General features: G+C 39.2%; 1 protein-coding gene across 4 annotated transcripts in view; it reads left to right on the forward strand.

The window, feature by feature from the left end:
- Positions 1 to 19,986, forward strand: part of ripor3 (RIPOR family member 3) — a 124,687-nt gene that overhangs the window by 1,060 nt on the left and 103,641 nt on the right. For 2 of the 4 annotated variants that reach the window (XM_052031485.1, XM_052031486.1), the window contains exon 1: positions 4,593 to 4,729. The exons of 1 other annotated variant lie outside the window; for it this stretch is intronic. In XM_052031485.1, the coding sequence (XP_051887445.1) occupies positions 4,711 to 4,729 (19 nt within the window). In that variant the 5' untranslated portion in view covers positions 4,593 to 4,710. Of the gene's footprint in view, positions 1 to 4,592; positions 4,730 to 11,447; positions 11,611 to 19,986 lie in introns of those variants that run through there. One more of the 4 variants, XM_052031487.1, reaches the window with a different exon arrangement.

The following is a 19,986-nucleotide window of genomic DNA, read 5'->3' on the forward strand; positions in this document are numbered from 1 at the left end:
TTTAGAAGAATTTTTTGATGAACAAAAGTCATTTGCTTTAATTTCAATATTATCCCACTGAAGCTGTGTGCTAAGCTAAGATTATTCTTATCAGGGTTTTAATTAATCAAAACTCCTTGTCAGCTCCAAATTTAGATTGGCAAAATTTTTAGAGGCCTTTCTTGAAGGCCTGTGAGTGCTTTCAGTATTCCCAAATGCTGTCAAAGGCACATGCCCACTCCTGAGGATGTTAGCAAGTGTGAAACGAACTTCTGCAGGAAATATGCAGAGGAGGCACACCATGATGTCAATCACCAGGCAAACATGATTTAGCGCTTGCATTTAATTTAGCATAGCTACATTGAGATAATGTTATAATTGGGGCAAATGAATTTCATTAGTCAAAAATTTCATTCTAAAGGCAAAGGGAGAAATTTACTTGAATCTGATAGAGAGGTGAATGTTTTGCTATAATCTCATGTGACATTTTGTCCACCATAGCAGAAAATCTGATATCTAAATGCATGCTAAACTATGTTGGAACTTGACAGCTAATGCTTCTCCAAATCATGGTTGAAAAGGCAACCAGCTGATTGACTGGATCCTGATCAGTGCTTTTTCAAATTATTATTAACTGTTTAATAGTTAGTTGCTAGTTGATTTCTTCTGGCGATTGTTATGGTTCTACAGGTGTTTTGTGCTCTCTTTGGTAATTTCAAGTTGCTGAAGTCTACATGGAGAGATAAGTTAATGACCAGCACTGAAGGACATTTTACTGACTTCTAGGATTCTTTGCAAACGTTTTCTTTGACGTGGGTGGATTAGTGGCTAATTGTTTTCCAAAACAATTTAATTGAGAGAATGCAAATTAAGATAAAGTGTTGAAAGAAGAAAGAGAAAAGGAGAAAGGCTTTCAGCATGATTCCTCATTGTTCAGGAGCAACTTTTCTGCTTGAATCTTAGAGGGGTGCAAAGAACATGCTTGTTGAAATCCACCATCTGCTCCAGCTACAGTCTCAGAGAAGAGCAAGGACAACATTGCCAGTGGCTGTCAAGATGACTGTGACAATGAATGTGAATGGCTCTGACTCTTTCCAGGCTTGAAATGGAGATATTTGCATCACTGAAAGTTTGCCTTCTACAGTAGCGAAAGGGGATTAAAGTGGCAGGCATCTGGAAACTCAGGATCACTCCAGACTCTGCAAAACAAACACCCAATCTGTGTTTGGTTTCACCAGTGCAGAGGAGACCACTTTCTGAATGCTAACTGCAGAACACTAGGTTGAAAAGAATGCAAGTGGATCACTGCTTCCACTGAAAAGACTGTTTGAGTCTCTTGGGAAGGGAAGAGGTGAAACAAGAGGTGTTGCACATCTAGGATTTGCATGGCGATATGCAATAAGATGGGGCATGGTATGTGGGAGCAGAAGAGTGGATCAAGGGGTAATCCCTTCAAAATGCTGAAATGGGAGTGGAGGGGCATATATGTCTAGTGGTGGAATCTTGTTGGAAGTGGTGAAAATTGCAAAGGATGATCTGTTGAATGTGGATGCTGGTTGGGTGGAAAGTAAGGACCACTGGAGCTCCGCCCTTGCTCTGTCCAGGCGGAAAAGGGGTGAGAGCAGAAGCATGGTAAATGGGTGAGATACAGTCAAGGGTTCTGTCCACTCAAGTAGAGGGGAAACCACAGTTTGGGAAGAATGAAGACATTTCAGGGACCTCATCATCAGGACAAATGTGACAGGGATGGAAGGACTGGGAGAGTGGAGTGGTCCTTACAAGAGGCAGGGATGAAGTATGATCAAGATAATTGTTGTAGTCTATAGGGTGTGGTGGATGTTGATTTCTAGCCTGCCCCCTGAGGTGGAAATAGAGAGATCCAGAAATTGGTGGGAAGACTCAGAGATGGACCATGTGAAAGTGAGAGCAGGATGGAAATTGGCAGCAAGAAGTTTCTTTGATTTCTGCATGAGCACTGGAAGCAGCACTGAAGCAGTTGCTCATGTACCGAAGGAAAGATTGGGGGAATGGGCTTGAGTAGAGCTGAGCAAAGACTATTTCTGTATCCCACAGAATGACAGGCTTAGATTGGGCCCATGTGAGTGTTCATAGCTACACCTTTGGTCTGTTGACTGGAGTTGAAGGGGAAATTGTTCAATGTGAGGAAAAGTTCAGCCAGGTAAATGAGTGTGTTGGTGGAGGGGAACTGGTTGAGTCTCTGTTCAAGGAAAAAGTGGAGGGTCTTCAGACTCTCCTGATATGGGATGGAGGTATAGAGGGACTGTACATCCATGGTGAAGATGAACGAGTTAGGAGCAGGGAATTGGAAACTGTCAAAATGGGACAGAGCATCCAAAATGTCATGGATGTAAGTGGGAAGTGATTGGATAAGGATGGAGTCAACATAAGAAGAAATAACTTCATTGGGTCAAGAGCAGGCTGAAACAATAGGTTTGCACAGACAATACTGCTTTGGATCTTGGGCAGAAGGTAGAAGCGAGTGTGTGACTGTGGGACACTGCAAGGTTGGAAGCTGTGCAGGGAAGATCTCCCAAGGAAAAGAGGTCTGTTTCAATGTGGGAGACAGTGGTCTGATGTTCAATGGTGAGGTCCTGGTCCATAGGGAGGTATTTGTCTGACATTTGGTCTTTGTAAGATAGGGGTCAGCTTGCCAGACTGTAACAGCACCACCCATGTTGGCAGGTTTGATAAAGATATCAGGATTGGTTCTTAGCAAGTGGAGTACAGTAAGTTCAAAGGGAAGTAGGTTAGAGTGAGTGAGGGGTGTGGAAAAATCAAGGCAGTCAATGTCCTGTTGGCAGATAGCAACAAATAGATCTAGAGTAGACAAGAGACCAGGTGGATTGGGAATTCTGGAGAGAGAAGAGTGGGTCTGTAAGGATTCCTGGCCAAAGAAATAGGCACAGAGGTGGAGACAGCAAAAGGAGAGTTCAATGACATGTTGGGCTTAGAATTCATTAAGATGGGAATGTAGAGGGATGAAGCTGAGGTCCCTGCTGAGAACTGATTATTTGAGATCAGAGAGTGGGAAGCTCAGAATGAATGGTGAAAACATGGCAGGGGGTGGAACTCGGGGTGGGGGGGGGGGGAGATGGGCTTTGAGGCAGAACAGGGGGAGAAAGGTCAAGTGGGGTACTGAAATCCAAGAACTGTTGAAGTTTGTGATCTTTGATGTCAGGAAGGAAGGAAAAAGTTGTCTGATGCAGCACCAAGTGTAGCAGAGAATAAAGTGGAATTGCATTGATAAACTGCCATCTTGAATTACCATGCTCCTTTTATGAAGGTGCTCCTAAGGTGCTATTTCATAGGCAATCCTTGGTCTTTGACCTAGCAACAAAGAAGAAGAAGTTATATATTTCCATCCCTGGAGAGTGTGCAACTTGGAGAGGAACTTGTATGTGATGAAGTTCCCATTATCTTGTTGTGACCTTGCACCTTATTGCACTGCACTTTCTCTGTAGCTGTGACACTTTACTCTGTACTGTTATTGTTTTTACCTGTACTACATCAATGCACTCTGTACTAACTCAATGTAACTGCACTGTGTAATGAATTGACCTGTACGATCGGTTTGTAAGACAAGCTTTTCACTGTACATCGGTACAAGTGACAATAATAAACCAATACCAATACCAATTTCCTACTGTTTTTGGTTTCTTACTGGTAGACATCATGTCTTTGGGATGTACTGTTAAAAAGTTATTACACAGTGTGCTTGTGTTGGATGAGGGGATAGAGGAAGAAATAAGATTATAGATCAGTCATGTTACTGACTGCTGGAACAAGATCCTAATTTGTACGTCCTCCAACAAAGCCTTCAGTGCAATCAGGAAACCTTGGAACCACTTTATCTTATATTGGTCATTGTGCAAAGTCTCCTGGGTCAGAATGTCTGTCAGCACCAACTGCAGCCATTATGCACTCTTTAAGGTTTAAGATAACCATGGTCTTAACAACAGCTTGTTCTAAATGGAGTTAGTACCTCGTGATATTGGCTCCCTAATGAGTTGCTCCACCAGTAAATAACTCAGCAAATCATAGTGACATGTTGAAACTATTGAAGTGAGCAGATAGCAGAAAATTTGTATGTTGTTTGCAATGTAGGTGGTTGCTGGTTTACATTGAATATAGCTCCCCATGTGTTTAGTTTACACTCTATCATGCAGGAATCATGATAGCTTGTAAAGTCAATCAAAATTAATTGATTAATGATTGATTAGTACAGAATACTTCAAAATGCCATCAACATTCAAGACTCCGCTCACATAGGCTTCAATGGACTTTAACTCTTCAGTCACACCAAGGTCATGAGGAGATGAGAGGCAGAATTCCACTGCAAGTTTGTTATTTTCCTCTTGACCAATTAAGCTGAAATATTTTGCTATTTTGATTGAATAGAGAAGAAAGGAAAGATTATGGCAGGGCTTGCAAGTAAATGCTGGCAGTTCCGTGTCGAGGTGCTAGTTTTTCTCCACATAAGTGCCATGAATTCAGAAGTCCTGAGTGAATGCAGAAGTCTCAAACTGCTGACTGCCCTTTTCTGGCAATTTTTCAACTGCGCTCTAATTCTAGAGGCCCTGGGGAGCTAGCGAAGGAGCATGACCTTGCCACAATTCCCCAGTACTCAATGCTGGGAAATTTGCCTGCTGAACCTGAACCAGGTTAGAAATCATGCAGGAACAGCAGGTCCTTTCACATAAATGAAGAGGAATGGTTCCAAGGGACAAGGGTATGCATTAGTTCAATTACATTTTTTAAAATTATCCAAAGTTAGTTAAATGTTTCTATTTGTTTAAATGTGTTCTTTGAGTTACTAAATTTTTTTAAATGTTATATAATTTTAAAATTTTCTTTAATTATTCCATTGATTGCAATAGTTTTTGAATTGATTTTGATTCTTTCTGAAGGTTAGGCACATGATATTCTGCTAAGTTTCGAATTATGGCCTCTGATTATCGACCCACTTGACAGAAGAATAGTTTTCCTTTTATATGCTCTAGTAAAATCATTGGCCATTTGAAAATATCCTTTTTCAGATCACCTTTTAACCTTTTCTTTTCCAAAGAGAACATTACTGCCTTACCAGCCTCTCACTATGGCAACTTTCACAAGTTCTGGAATTTATAGTTAGCTTCTTTTAGAATCAATATTTATCATCTATAATTTAAAATGGTTCTTAAAAACAATTGTGCTTTTCCTCTTGAAGTTAACTGGTTGTTGAGCATGACAGAAGTTGTAAATTCTTTTGAAACCATGTCAGTACCTACTAAATGAAACACATCATCAGACACATTTTCCACATTTGTCTCATTGCTTGTCATGAGGAATATCTATTTGCCTCAGCATTAGACATTGTTTGGCATGGTGCAAGGGAGCATTTAAAATTAGAAAGAAGCATAAATCCCAAATGCCTGTTAACTTAGACTTTTGGATGTTTTTGTAAGTACTTTCTGCCACATGCAGCTATTTCTGAAGCCCATTGTGTGAAGTCCAAAATGGAACTAAATTCCTGAGTTCTGCCTGGGAGCTCACTATGATTGATTGATTGGCATAACCTGGTAGGTCCAGAGTTGGACAGATTGTTTGAGTGCATGTAAAACTGTATTCCAGCTTCTGAAAATCCAGGAAAAATGTTGCCATAATAAATTGTTCCACACAACACATATCATAGATTTAGTAGAGATTAAAAGAAAACACACTTCAGTGCTTCTAAGCAAATATTTGTATCATTTGAAATAAGTTCTATACATTTTCCTTCCAATATAACCGCAAAAATTTGGTATCACAAATTTGTCTAGGTAATATTAATATTTATTAAAAATGGTTTAAAATAAAAGAAATGCAAAGATCGCCAAATGGTATAGTAGTAATGCAATTAGAGGTACATTTGAAGTAAATGAGAATCTATCGACCTGTTAGCCTAACACCAGTGGTAGGAAGATTGCTGGAGTCTATGATGAAGGGTGCAATAAAAGACAACCTCAGAAAGACTAATAGGATTGAGCAGAATCAGCATGGATTCATGAAAGGAAAATCATGTTTGACAAATCTGTTGTAGTTCTTTTAGGTTGTGACTAGTGGAAAAAAATGAGGGGAGATCAGTGGATATTGCGTATTTGGATTTCTAGAAGACTTTTGGTAAAGTCCCATACAGGAGGTTGGTTAACAAGGTTGGAGCATCTGGAATTGGGAATAAGGTACTGACATGGCTGGAAGATTGGTGATTGGACAGAAAGCAAAGAGTGTGAGTAAATAGATCCTTCTCAGGTCGGTAGGCTAAGACTAAGAGATTCATTTTTTAAAACTTTTTTAGGTATCAACTTTTTAATTTGTCTTATTGCCTGGACCCTATTTCTTAACATGCTCTTTTGTTTGTCTGCTCTTATCTTTTCCAAAACAATCTGATTATCCCTAACCCCCACATTATCCTGCTCTGTTTCTTTGTTGTTCCTCTCTAGTATTTCAGATTTACCTCCACTGGGGCCCTTCTCCTGATTATACAGTTTAAAGCCCTTTTTATAGTTATTTAATTCACTAGGTCTGGTCCCAGAATGGTTCAACTGAAGTCCATCCCAGAGCTAATCTTTTACAGTATTAATGCCTGTCCCCCACACACTGAAACTCACTGCTATTGCAGAGTCTTTGAGCCTGATCCTATTAACCCTGTACTAATTTTCTCATGGCTGGGGTAATAGTACAAACATTTCAATTTAAACCCTATTTGCTCAGACTCTTTAAGTAGGACCTCTTTTTTTTGCCAGAATTCTGACTTCTGCCCTCTTCCTTTCCAGTCCTGATGAAGGGTCTCGACCTGAAACATCAACTATTTATTTCACTCTATAGATGCTGCCTGACCTGCTGAGTTCCTCCAGCATTTTGTGTTTTGTGTGTGTTGCTTCAAATGCCAGCATCTGCAGAAACTCTCGTGTAAGTAAAAAGGGGTTGTCTGCTCCCACGTCTCTGCTGCAGTGGCTGTGGTGAGTACTCCCAGGGCTGCTCAGTGACTTTGTGCAGAGGTTAGATTCTGTAGTCGCCTCCTCTTTTTAGTGGCACGATTGCACTTATAGTTAGATTTAGTCAGCAGGTGCAGGTGCACTGGATTTCTGAAATTACTTGCACTTAATGTGAACTAATGGGGAGAAAAACTGTGATTGTTTTACTCCAAAATGCACAAGGTTACATGAGGTAAATGCAGAAGATCAAACGTTAATGGCAATGGTATTGACAAACTATCCTGGGTGCCCTGTGCAGCACCATATTTTTTGCGGCCTGATGATCCCCTAGCCAATATCTTTAAACAGAGTCACCAAATATCATCTTGGACCATGCATCTGTGCTACTGACTGTTGTATAAAATGTTTATCTTGGCTATGACTCACTTCCTGTGAATACAAGATAGAAAGAGTTGCATTACATCCTATCAGTTTGAAAGGCATATTGCTATAGTAACAATATGAGCAGAATAGGAGTTCGTTACATAATCTTAATTCAAAGTGGGACATTAGCCCAAAAATATCTTGCTCTTTTTTGACTTTAAGTAACTTTTCTATAATTAGGATGTGGATATTCTTTGCTGTGCCAAATATTTCTGTTGTGAACATTTTTTCAAAAATTGTTCTGAAAATACACAGAAGTGTAGATGTATAAAGGAGTTTTATCATTGGTCCAAATCTCATAAAATACCACACAGTGTATACATTGAGTTACTCGTGATGTTATTGGTGACACTAAGACATCGCTAAATTATTTTGATTATTTTCAGTACCTGGCTGATAACCTTGCAGAGTGAAATTAATATAATATATATCAGGAAGCTAATCTGTCCTCAGGTTGCCATGAACCAATATCTGTTTTGTTCTTTATTTGTCATCCAATTGTTGTCAAAGTTAAAGTTTAAAGCAAATTTGTTGCACCTTTCTTGCCACTAAATAGCAGTTGGCTCAAGTTTTAAGTCATCTTTGATATTGGATAAAGTCACAAATAATAGAGGGCTATGGGTAAGCCTAGTAATTTCTAGGGTAGGGACATGTTCGGCACAGCTTTGTGGGCCGAAGGGCCTGAATTGTGCTGTAGTTTTTCTATGTTCTATTTTCTATACTGTAAATCAAAATTCATGATTTTGCATCACCAGCTGAAGTTGGTGTTTCTGAATGATGAGTAGTTTTCAAACTGAAATCAATGCTTGTTTAAAAGGCAAGTGTGGATGAATTGGATAGCCCTCAGTTAAAGGCACAGTGATCATGATGCACAATTAACAAGCATTCATTAGACAAAATATAGGTACCAAATATCTTGTGCTGCATGTTCATTAAAAATGAATTAAGAATGTATTCAGTTCTAACTTTGCTGTTTATTGGTTGATAGCTTCAGCAATAATCCAACTTTAGTAAGTGGTTAGCATGAGTTAAATCAAGTCTGTGCTGGATTGTGCAATCTCCAGTTGCCGTGCTTTCTTTCAATAAAATACTCATAGGCATATTCTGTCAGTTCTAGTGAGTCATGTTGTTAGATTTTTTTTCTGCCCCACTTTTAAATCTACAATGTGATTATCCTCTGTTTTGGCAGCACCCTCTCACTTGGAAATACTTAATTCTTGTAGTTGTTATATTATCATGAGATGGCACTAACTCTCTTCCTGCCTGCACAACTTAAAGCTAGCTTACAGTTCTTAAATGGGAATTGCATTGTGACTGCAACAGACACTGGCAAGTATATTGGAACCAAAGGTGACCTGTGAAAAATTCAAAAAAAGGGCCTGATGGAAGAGCACAAGCTCCACTGTTTTCTGAAGTGCATTAGTAATCAATGCAAGAGATGAAAAATAGGGGAGATGTCCTGTTCCCAGATTGGTGTCCCTTGAGACAAACTCAGATCAGTGATAGAAGACAGCATTGGTAGTTGATGCCAGGAGTCAATCTTGTGGGCTAAAATGCAGTGCTCCAATTCAATAAATTTATGTGCATGGTCAAGATCTTCAAATATTATTTCTCACCAAAGCTAGACTCAAGTTGCAGCTTTTCCATCAACACACATATCTAACGTTCACATGCCCTAAAGTACCATCACACATTTAGCATTGTTGCAAGCCTCGCACCACATATCATATCACATATTGCCTTAAATTCAACCATGACAGGCAGATTGCCCTGATGTATTGCATGACACTCAATTACACACGTTCCTATTTTGATAAGATGGCACACAATTGGAGCCAATAGCAGCTAACTGGCAGGGGTAGGTGTGGCTTCATCATCTTACTTGCGTGAAGTGTATATTATTCACCACTGTTAGAGTCTGTGGCCAGTGACAAAGCAGAAACCATAGATATCCCTGTAGAAACCAAGATATCCCCATACCTACTTATCTTTCTGATACTGCACCTCACTCAGCCCATAGTGTCTTCTGATTTAAATGCACCTCTTACTTTTCCATCTCTCTTCTTTCACCGCAGCTCAATCTCATACTTTCCTTATTTCAAAGAGCCAAAATCTGCAACCCAGGCAAGTGATTTCCAAACAGAGAGAAAAGATAAAGACATATGTGAGCTGTTGTTCAATGGACAATGGATTTACATTATAAGGATTCATTGTACCTATGACCCTTAACAGCTACTAGACACAGATGTTTTCTGTCTATGGTTTGGAGTTGGCTGTATAATTCTTGATCAGTTTATTCAATTCAATTGCTCTAGGAACAAAGATATCTAACTAAGTCTGCAGCAATTATTGCCTGTAGCAATTAACTCTCACCCGAAAAAGTTGCAGAACATTTAGAAAATTCCTTTGTTATCATACAACTGATATTGAAGAAATTAATGTTTAAAGCACCAATTTTCTCTCCTTATGGCACAGTTTGCAAAACTGGAAAACTTGCTTGCGTTGCATCCTGTGTGCAGTTCTGATTGCCACGCTGTACAAAGGATGTGATTAAACTAGAGAGGGTATAGAAAAGATTCACGAGAGTGTTGCCGGGACCCGAGAATTTGAGTTTATAAGGAGAGATTGGATAGAATGGGACTATTTTCCCTGGAGTGAAGGAGGTTGAGGGATGATATACAGGTTTATAAAATTATGAGCAGCAGAGATGGGGTAGATAGCCACATTCTTTTTCCCAGGATAGGGGAGTCTAAAATTAGAGGGGATAGGTTTAGTGTGACGGGAATGATTTAAAGGGTATCTGAGGGGCAAGTTTTTCAAACAGAGGGTGGTGGGTATATGGAACAAGCTGCCAGAGGATATGGAAGAGACAGGTACAATTACAGTATTTAAAAAAATATTTGGACAGGTGAGGTTGAAAGGGGTTTGGGCCAAACACAGGCAAAAGAGGTTAGCTTAGATTGGCACCTTGATCGGCCTGGATGATTTGGGCCAAAGCGTCTATTTTCATGCTGTATAACTCTATGAATCTATGAATTTATTTTGTTGTCACTGTTTATGATATAATCCAAGTGTTGAAGTGATTTACTGTTCAGAGAATATTTCTGTCTTTAATCGGCACACAATCTAATAAGTGTATTTGTAATTAGCAATGAGAAGTTAACAAGACCAAGTTCATAATTTATTATCATGCTTGCAAAATCTAACTAATTGTCCATCATGTAGCCCACTTTTCCTAATAGATGTAATTTTACTCAGGATGTCTTTTATATATTTTGCACACTGTGATATAAATTGAGGAATTTCATTAAAAGGAGAAGGAATGTTTTTCCTCTGAGACTAAATTATATGTCTTGGATATGATACTTAGAAAAATGGGATGATTGTGAGATAAGGGAGGAAGGGTAAGGTTACCGAGCAGGAAATTTGGGAATTCCTCTGTGGATTGTATTTTCATAAATCTTACTGCATGTGCCAAAACGACCACTGAGGTCAGGTTCTCAGAGAATTCTTTCTTCATATGAAGAACCAGCTAATGACCCATGGTTATCCCAACCTTTCCACAACTGGTTTAAATCACAAAGCCAACAAAGCCAATAACAATATGACATCAATTACTGAATAATGTGAGTAAATATAATGATAACATAATAGTTGTTTCTGACTTAAATTGTTTTCTTGCATGAGGTTTAATTTTTGTTGGCTTTCTCCATTAATCAGATCTGGAGAAATATACTGGAAAAGGCTCTGGGTGCATCATAATCAATTTTAAATAAAAATTACAATGTTATAACATGAATCCATATGTTAAATGCCTTTTTATTTGATGGTTTTAGCTACCATCCATGTAGGTCATAAGAAGGGTTAAATTTCAAACTTCCAAAGCGTAGGTTAATTCAATTTCTTTGCAATTTGCTCTCAGATATAGACAGAGCCTTCTCTTGTACTATTCTCCCCTTACATGACATTAGCTTTGAATGTAAAAGTGTGAGTTAGAAAGCATGGGCCTGGATCTCATGCAGACTGCAAGCCGCCTTTTCCGAGATTAAAGCCTGCTTTTAACTGTACTAGGCCTGTAGACGCAGCAAGGTACAGCAACACGCAGGATCTTTCGAAGTGAAAGCAATGAAAAATGAAAAAGTTCCTAAGAAGGGAGAAAACTTGTGCGTAATATCAGAACAAACAGTAGGAGTTCCTATGGATATACTGTATAAATAGGAAGAAGGCAGCTAAGGTAGGTGTGGGACCTCTAGAGAACGAGGCTGGTGAATTAATAACAGGAAAAAAAGAAATGGCAGATTTGTTACATCAATTTTTTGCCTCAGTCTTGACCATGGAGGACACTGCAAATATCTCTAAGATAACAAATGGGTTAACAAATAACAGGGAGGAACTTGTAAAAAAATGCTAATCACAAGGGACAATGTATTAGAGAAACTCACAGGGCTAAAGGTGGACAAATTGCTGGGACGTGATGGTGTGTACTCAAGGGTTTTAAAGGAAGTGGCTGCAGAGATGGTAGTTGCATTGATTGAAATTTTTCAAAATTTGCTAAATTCGGAGAGGGTACCAGAAGATTAGAAAACCAAAAAAAGAAGACGTAAAACATATAGGCCACACAATGGAGACACAAGGGAAGCTGCAGATGCAGGAAATCTGGAGCAACACACAAAATGCATGAAGAACTCAGTGGGTCAGGCAGCATCTATGGACGGAAATGGTCAGTCGATGTTTCAGGCCGAGACCCTTCGTCAGGACTCTAGGCCAATTGGTTTAACGTCTATTGTTGTCAGGATGCTCAGGTCAATAATCAAAGAAGAAACAACTAATCATTTAGGAAAACAGAATATGATCAAACTAGTCAACATGGTTTTATGAAAGATAAATGATGTTTGACAAATTTGCTCAAATTCTTTGAGGATGTGACAGGGGGAGTTGATAGAGTGGAACCTGTAGATGTACTGTATTTAGATTTTCCAATGGCATTTGACAAGCTGCCACGTAAGAGAATAGTGCATAACTTATTGGAGGTTAGCATGGGTTGAAACTGGCAATCACATAGAAAACAAAGTTGGAATAAATTGGTCCTTTTCATGCTGGAGGGATGTAACTAGTGGAGTGCCCCTGAGATCGGTTCTTGGCTCTCAATTGCTTACTATTTACATTAATGACCTGGAGGATGGAATGAAATGTAAGGCTTCCAAGTTTGCCAATAGTACGAAGATAGGTGGAAAGGCATGTTGTGATGAGGACATTGTGATTCTGCAATGGGATACAGATAGATTGAGTAATTGGCTGAAAGCTTGGCAAATGAAGTTTTAAATGGGAAAGTGTGCGGTAATGTACTTCAGTGAGAAGAATCAAAAGGTACATTATTATCAAAATGAAGAGAGGAAGAGCGTCTACAAAAGAGTCGGCTAGAGGGATCTAGATGTTGTAGTCCATGAACACAAAAAGTTAACAGGCAAGTCCATCAAGTAGTTAAGAAGGCATGTTGGCCTTTATTGCAAAGAGGTTGGAATTTAAGAATAGGGAGATTTTGTTCCACTTGCACAGGATGTGGTGAGGCCACACCTGCAATACTGTCCACAGTTTTGGTCCCCTCACCTACAAGGATATAGTAACATTGGAGGCTGCCCAAAGGAGATTCACCAGACTAATTCCTGGGATGAGAGGGTTGTCCTAACAAGAGGGACTAGATAGTTTGGGTCTGTATTCCTTGAACTTTAGAAGAATGAGGGATGACCTTATTCCAACAGTAAGTATCTTGGCTTGCATTCCATTGTGAAGCAAGTTTAAGATGGAGATGCCTTTCCTTGGGCAGCCAGTTTTGAGGAGGGTATTTCACTGTCCCTCCTGATTGATGGAGTCGAAGGCTTTAGTAAGGTTGAGAAAGGCCATGTATAATGGCTGGAGCTGCTCCACTCATTTCTCACTACTGAGACCCTGGTTACACTCCGCTGGGCAGGCTACATCATTCGTGTGCCCAATACCAGAGTCCCAAAACAGATGACCTATTCTGAACCCCGTCGTGGGAAGAACTTACCAGCTGGCCAGCGGAAAAGATTTAAGGACGTGCTCAAAGCCTACTCAAAGAACTGCAACATTCTTGCTGACTCCTGGGAATCTCTGGTTCATGACCACTCAGAAGGAGTGTTTGGGATAATTTTTAGAACCTTGAGGCCATGTATCGGTAGTAGACAGAGGCCCCGTGTAAGCAGCGGAAGCAGCAAATGACCTCACAAAATGCCCACCAATCCAACCCATGACTCTTCTGTGGAAGAATCTGCAGTTTCCACTTTGGCCTCAATAGTTACCTCAGAATCAGCAAAACTGAAATGGAAGCAAATCATCCTCAATCTTGAGGAACTACCTAAGAAGAAGGGTGAGTGAGTTGTAATATTATATGTGTGTTCTCTTTGTGTGAAAAGTGGACTGAAAGTCACACTGAATTTTCCGCGATCATCATACTTTCTAAACAATGATGTGGAAGGCTGTGGGTTAAGTGCCACGGAAGAGGTGTACAAGATGATAAGAGGCATAGATCGAGTTGACAGTCAGAAACTTTTTCCCAGGGTGACAATGGCTAACACAAGGGGGCATAATTTTAAGGTGATTGGAGGAAGATATCAGGGGGATGTCAGGAGTAAGTTTTTTACACAGAGAGTGGTGGGTGCATGGAACGCACTGCCGGCAGAGGTTGTGGGGGCAGATACATTAGGGACATTTAAGAGATTCTTAGATAGACACATGAAGGATAGAGAAATGGAGGGCTATGTGGGAGGGAAGGGTTAGCTAGTTCTTAGAGCAGGATAAAATGTCGGCACAACACTGTGGGCCGAAAGGCCTGTACTATGCTGTAATGTTCTATGTTCTAATATGAGCATATGATCAAAAACAATACTTAATGAACTACTGAGGGAGTGCTTCTTAGTCAGAGGAGCAGTCCTCTAAATGAGACACTAAACCAACATCTTGTTATCCTACTCAAGTCAACATAAAAGATCCTATGGCATTATTTGAAGAACTGTCATTTTTAGCCCTAAACTAACAAAATAAAAATGGATCAACTGGTTATATCTCACCACTGTTTGCCAGACTTTAATGTGTTTCTGTTTGGATGCTGAATTTGCTTGTATAGCTATTAAGTGCAAAGAAATACATGGTATTTTGCTATGTAACTGCAATTTCTTACTCATTCTATCTTCAATTCCAAGAAAATTCACATCAACTCAAGCTCCTTTTGGATGGAAAATGTTTAAATATGAAAATCTATGCATATAAAGGATTTTTCTTACACACAGTGCTACTGTGGTATTTATAAATATAAAATGGATGACTAGTGATTAATGGGTTATTTCCTTATCTCAAATAATTTTGCTCATGGAAAATTATAGGTCATTGTCCAGTCAGTCATTAAATGTTAAACTTCACATTCAAAGCATAACCACAGCACTTCTTATTAATTTTGTGTTACTGACCATTAAACTATGAAGAAAGTAATGTTTACAGTATGCAATACATCATACTGAGGAATCCTGTATGTTTATCATGGTAATTAGTTCTACAATTTGAAAATGTTATTTATTACAACACTTAAATTATTTGTTGTACATTCCTATGAATATTTTTAGTGGAGTGGTAACCCATTTAAATGAAATGACTTACGTTGTTAATGAGCAGTAAAATAGCACATATCCTAGTGAAACCCAAAGTGAACAAGACTTTTTTCCATCATGTTATTGATGATAGTAGACTGAATGGTAATTAGCTGAATTGGATTTGTCCTCCAGTTTCTGGACAAACTTTCCACATTGTTGCGTAGATGTAACTGTACTAGAACACCTTGGCTAGAGTCGCAGCTGGGATGTTGTCTGATTCGATTGCCTTTGCTGTATCCAGTATTTTGATTTAATTTGGAGTGAATCATATTGGCTGAGTTCTGGCTCATATGATGGTGACGACCTTAGCAGAAAACTGAGATGGATCATCTAACTGGCACACATGGCTGAAGACTGCTAAAATCCTTCTCCTATTAGCTTGTTAAGTCTCCATGATTTATGACCAGATGTGGCAGAACTGCATAGCTATGATCTGATCTATTGGTTGTAGAATTGCTTAGCCTTTGCATTTTGATTTTGCTGTTTAACAATGCATATGGCTTTGTGTTGTAGGTTCACCAGGATGACACAATTTAGGTATTACTGATATACTACTGTGGCACTACTTTTAGAGCCATGGAAACAGGCTCTTTGGCCCAATATCCACGCCAACCAAATGCCCATCTGAGCTAGTTCCATTTGCCCATGTTTGGCCCATGTCCCTCTAAAACTTTCCTCTCCATACGATTGGTAGGTTTGTTCTGCCAGTGGAGAGGATGTGCTGGGGATTGTGAAGAAGTCAGAGAGGTCTGGCACATTGTCACAAGCAATGATTCTGTGAAAATGATTACAGTAGAAACCAAAAACCTGCAGATGCTTGAAATCTAAAATATAAACAGAGAATGCTGGAAATACTCAGCAGGTCAAGCTGCACCTGTGGGAAGAGAAACAGAGTTAATGTTTCAGATTGAGGACCCTTTATCAGAATTGGAAAGGAGTGAAAAGAAACTTGTTATACTTCAGGGAGGGGGTGTCTCTGATTGGATAAAACTGGGGTAACTATGGAGAAAAACTGGAAACCAGATTATCTAATCAATGAGTGGAGTGGGAGCAGTTAGAGGGCGAGAACATAACCAAAAGAATGTCAGACTTGCCAAATGCAGACAAGGAAGACATGCCAGACTTCCCTGCTCTACATTTGGAACCCTTACATTCTTTTGTCCATGTTACTTTGTCAATGTTCTCACTCTCTAATTGTTCCCATTCACTCATTGACCAGATAACCTTGTTTACAGCTCATCTGAGTGATCAGCCCACTGTTACTCTATCAGAGACATCCCACTCCCCCACCCTCCCTGCAGGTTAATGAGCTTCTTTTCTCCCCATCCCAACATGACTACTTGAGGCTGTTGTGTATCTAGCCTCTGGGATGGATGTTCTAATTTAGACAATGTTCTTGGCTGCTCATGTGGAGGATTTTGGAAAAGCAACTGAGTTGGAACCTATTTTGTTGTGTCTGACTCTTGCCTTGATTGCTGCAGGTAGTTTGATCTGCTTCAGTCTTATTGTGTGTTAACGTAGCAGGCTTGCCACACCACTTGAAAAGGAAGTCATGAGTCAATCACATTGTTGTGGGTCTGGAGTCACATATAGATCAAACCAGGAAAGGCCATGATGGTATTTTCCTTCCCTTAAGGATATTGACCAAAGCCTTGCTGTTCGTTTCCACATTCAACAATATTAATAAACCAAATGATCATACAAGATTAGTTACAGAAGAAATAGATCACTATCATAGTTAAAATGATCACTCATGTATGTCTGTATCTTATGCACTTTAACACAACTAAATGCACACATGAAAAGTTGCAGGAAATTGATTGGGATATTTAGGGACGATCTTTCACCTGACAGAAGCATCCTCAAAAAAAGTATTGGTGGTATTGCATGTCCATTTACGAAGACCTGCACCCCAGGAGCCTAGAATACTTGCCTGAGTCAGGTGGAAGATGCGATTTGGAATTATAACACATAGATGGAATTCCTATGAAATTTTTCATTAAAGTTCTATACTTTTGTTTTTACTTACAAATCACAAAGGATGGAAAAATATTGGGACAGAACCTGTTGAAAAATGATGACAGTTCTACAGAAAGCTTCATCAAAATATTCATTCAGGTTATTCAGATACATTTTGCTTTCAACAGATCTATGCTGGCTGATTTTTACTCTGCATGAGAATAAATTCTGTTGTTGACAAGAGACTGCAATAGTTTTCTCACTATTGACTTTGGACTCATTGGATTGCAGTTATCAGGCTATCTCTTTTTGAATAGGGATGCAATATTTGAAATCCTTCTGTTTTCTGGCAGCCTTCCCACATAAAAGATTGAAAATTTGAAAGATAGCCACCTAGGGTGCCTCCTGTCTGCAGCAGATGACTTGTTAACTTTGAGTGATGTCAATCTATCAAACACCTTTCCATCTATTTTATACTTTACGATATCACTAGTCCCCCTCCAATACCGCAATGCTAATCTTATTCTCTTATTATGGACATACTATAAAAAAAATTATTGATGATTTTAGTCATGTTCTCTGCCATAACAGAACATTCTTTGTCCTTAATCAACCCCTCTATTCCTTTAAAATTCTTTTAATATATCTACAAAAGATTTTTGGTTCCTTTTTGTTATCCACTAACTTTGTTCTCCTTAACCTAATGCTTTCCTTTTCATTTTCTCTTGCACTTTGTAGTCTGCCTGGTTTTCCACTGTATTCTGAACTGGCATTTCTCGTAAACTATTGGTTTCTATTATTTTAACATCTCTTTCCAATGTCGTCGAATGAGCAGTAACGTTGGATGTCCAACTTTTCCCCCTTAAAGGAATATTCTTTGTTTGTACCTATTCTGTCTTGGCCTAGGCTTGCCATTCTCCATTCACTGGTGTACTGATCAGATTTTGTGTCCAGCCCGACTGTGTTATATCCTTTCTCAAATCATCAACATCAATTCTTTTGCAGATGGCTATTTTCACCGCTGATTTCTCTATGATCATTTTGATTTTATATTGATCATGATCTAGAATCCACTTGATGAACTCCATTAACTAGCCCTAGATCTGGCACTGCTTCCTTCCTTGTTGGTCCTGAACCATATTGGTTAAAGATCTTCTGAACATCTTTTAGGAATTCTTGATCCTCCTTAATACTGTTCTTTTCCTTATTTTCCTCCTGCAGCTCATCAGCCTTATTTATAATGCTCATCACAAGGGCACAAGTGCCATTCCAACAATGTTCTAGTTGTTTCTGCATTTTCCTCCATATATTTTCTATTGTTCAATAAATTTTAATAAAGGTACTAAAAGATAGTAAGTCAATTCAGTGAGTAGATTTGATTGCATTATTGTGAGATACGTTATTAATAATTTTTTGAACAAAATTTTAGACATTATTGCCTAGAAATTGGATTGCATAGAATTATGTTTTTATGCACCTTGTAGTCCAATTTCACTGAAAGATAAAATGTATTTTAAAATTGGTGGCTTCACACAAATTGCACTGTCTGCCATTTTTGTTCTGGGCTTTCCATGTTTGTGATGTGCTAATGGATGAAGGAATACATACATGCTTAGTGACATCCATTGGCATGTGATGCTAGCCTAGATGCTACTTTTGTAACTTGAGCAGGTCAGATGCTGTTCTCTTTTGGGTCTTCTCACCTTAACCTGGAGTGATTTCCACATAACCTCCATTTGCCATCCTCAAAACCCTCTGCCAACTTATCTCTACCTAGCTACTAACATCAATATCCCACCCTGCCACCCCTGCACCCATTCCCAGCTCCCTGTCCACAAACCACCAAACATACCTCATAACTTATAACCATATTTTCTACTTACTAATCATAGTCTCCTTCGGGCTGAGCTATCCAGGCTTGGTGTCTGATTGTAGCTCTGCTCATAGATCCCTGTCAACTACTGAGCTGGAAAAAGTTGCTCAGAATACATTGGTTTTTGGAGAGAGAAGTGTGCTTCCTTGAACACTCTAGGACATGAGTCCTTCCCCTTGCAGATCACCACACATGTCTTTTCTATCTCTAGTGCTCTGCAGTTTCACCTCATACAACAGAACCATTGCAGAAATATCCATGGCAAAGAGATAATAACTAGAAAAATGGCAGTGCACCTCACTCAAAATGACTATATCTTTGAATCCTCCACCCCCTGTGAGGCAGACTGCAGAAGAGTGTGTTAAGTGGATGGGATAAATACCACTTTAAATTGAGCTTACTCCAGTGAATACAGTTCCATAAAAGCCTGGTTCTATGTGAGTGGCCATCAATTTTTCTAAATCAGAAAAATATGGCCACTTCAGCTGCCCATGCTCCAAATGAACATTGTTTAATAGCTGATGTCACCCAGTGTATGCCCTACACATCCTGCATTTGCAAGCTTGGTCAAATTTTGCCAACTACCTGATTCTGTGTTTTTGTGGTTTGCTCACAAAACCTTTGATATCTACTCTTCTAGCATTTAAAAAACATAGTACTATGTCACCTGGTTTCTAGGCAAAGATTTTGGAAAAATGGAAATCTATAGTATATTGAAAGCCAAATGTAGATTATACTCACTGAAATTTTGGCATTTATTCTGGAATAGGCACAGAGCACATCTGGAACCAGAATCCCAGCACCTCAATTAATACGATATAAAATCAACATGTCTCAGTTTTCAGATTATAAATCCAATGAAAATAACTATATGTTCTAAGTGTTGACGTAATTGTACTTAATTTGTGTGTTGGAATTCATTTTGCCCTTGCTTTAATGTGCTGGAATATCAGAATTATGACTGTAACAAGTTGGGTTGCGGTTCCTGATCTCTGATGCTGTGTTGTGATGAGATGATGTAGACTGTCTTGCCTGGGAAAGAAATTGCAGGAATAATTGCTACAGGCAGCTTCTAATATCCCGCCCAAGGTTTTTTCAGTGGTGGAGTTTAAAGTAG

This window comes from Pristis pectinata, chromosome 16, assembly GCF_009764475.1.
Source record: "Pristis pectinata isolate sPriPec2 chromosome 16, sPriPec2.1.pri, whole genome shotgun sequence".
In the NCBI taxonomy this organism is placed as follows: Eukaryota; Metazoa; Chordata; class Chondrichthyes; order Rhinopristiformes; family Pristidae; genus Pristis; species Pristis pectinata.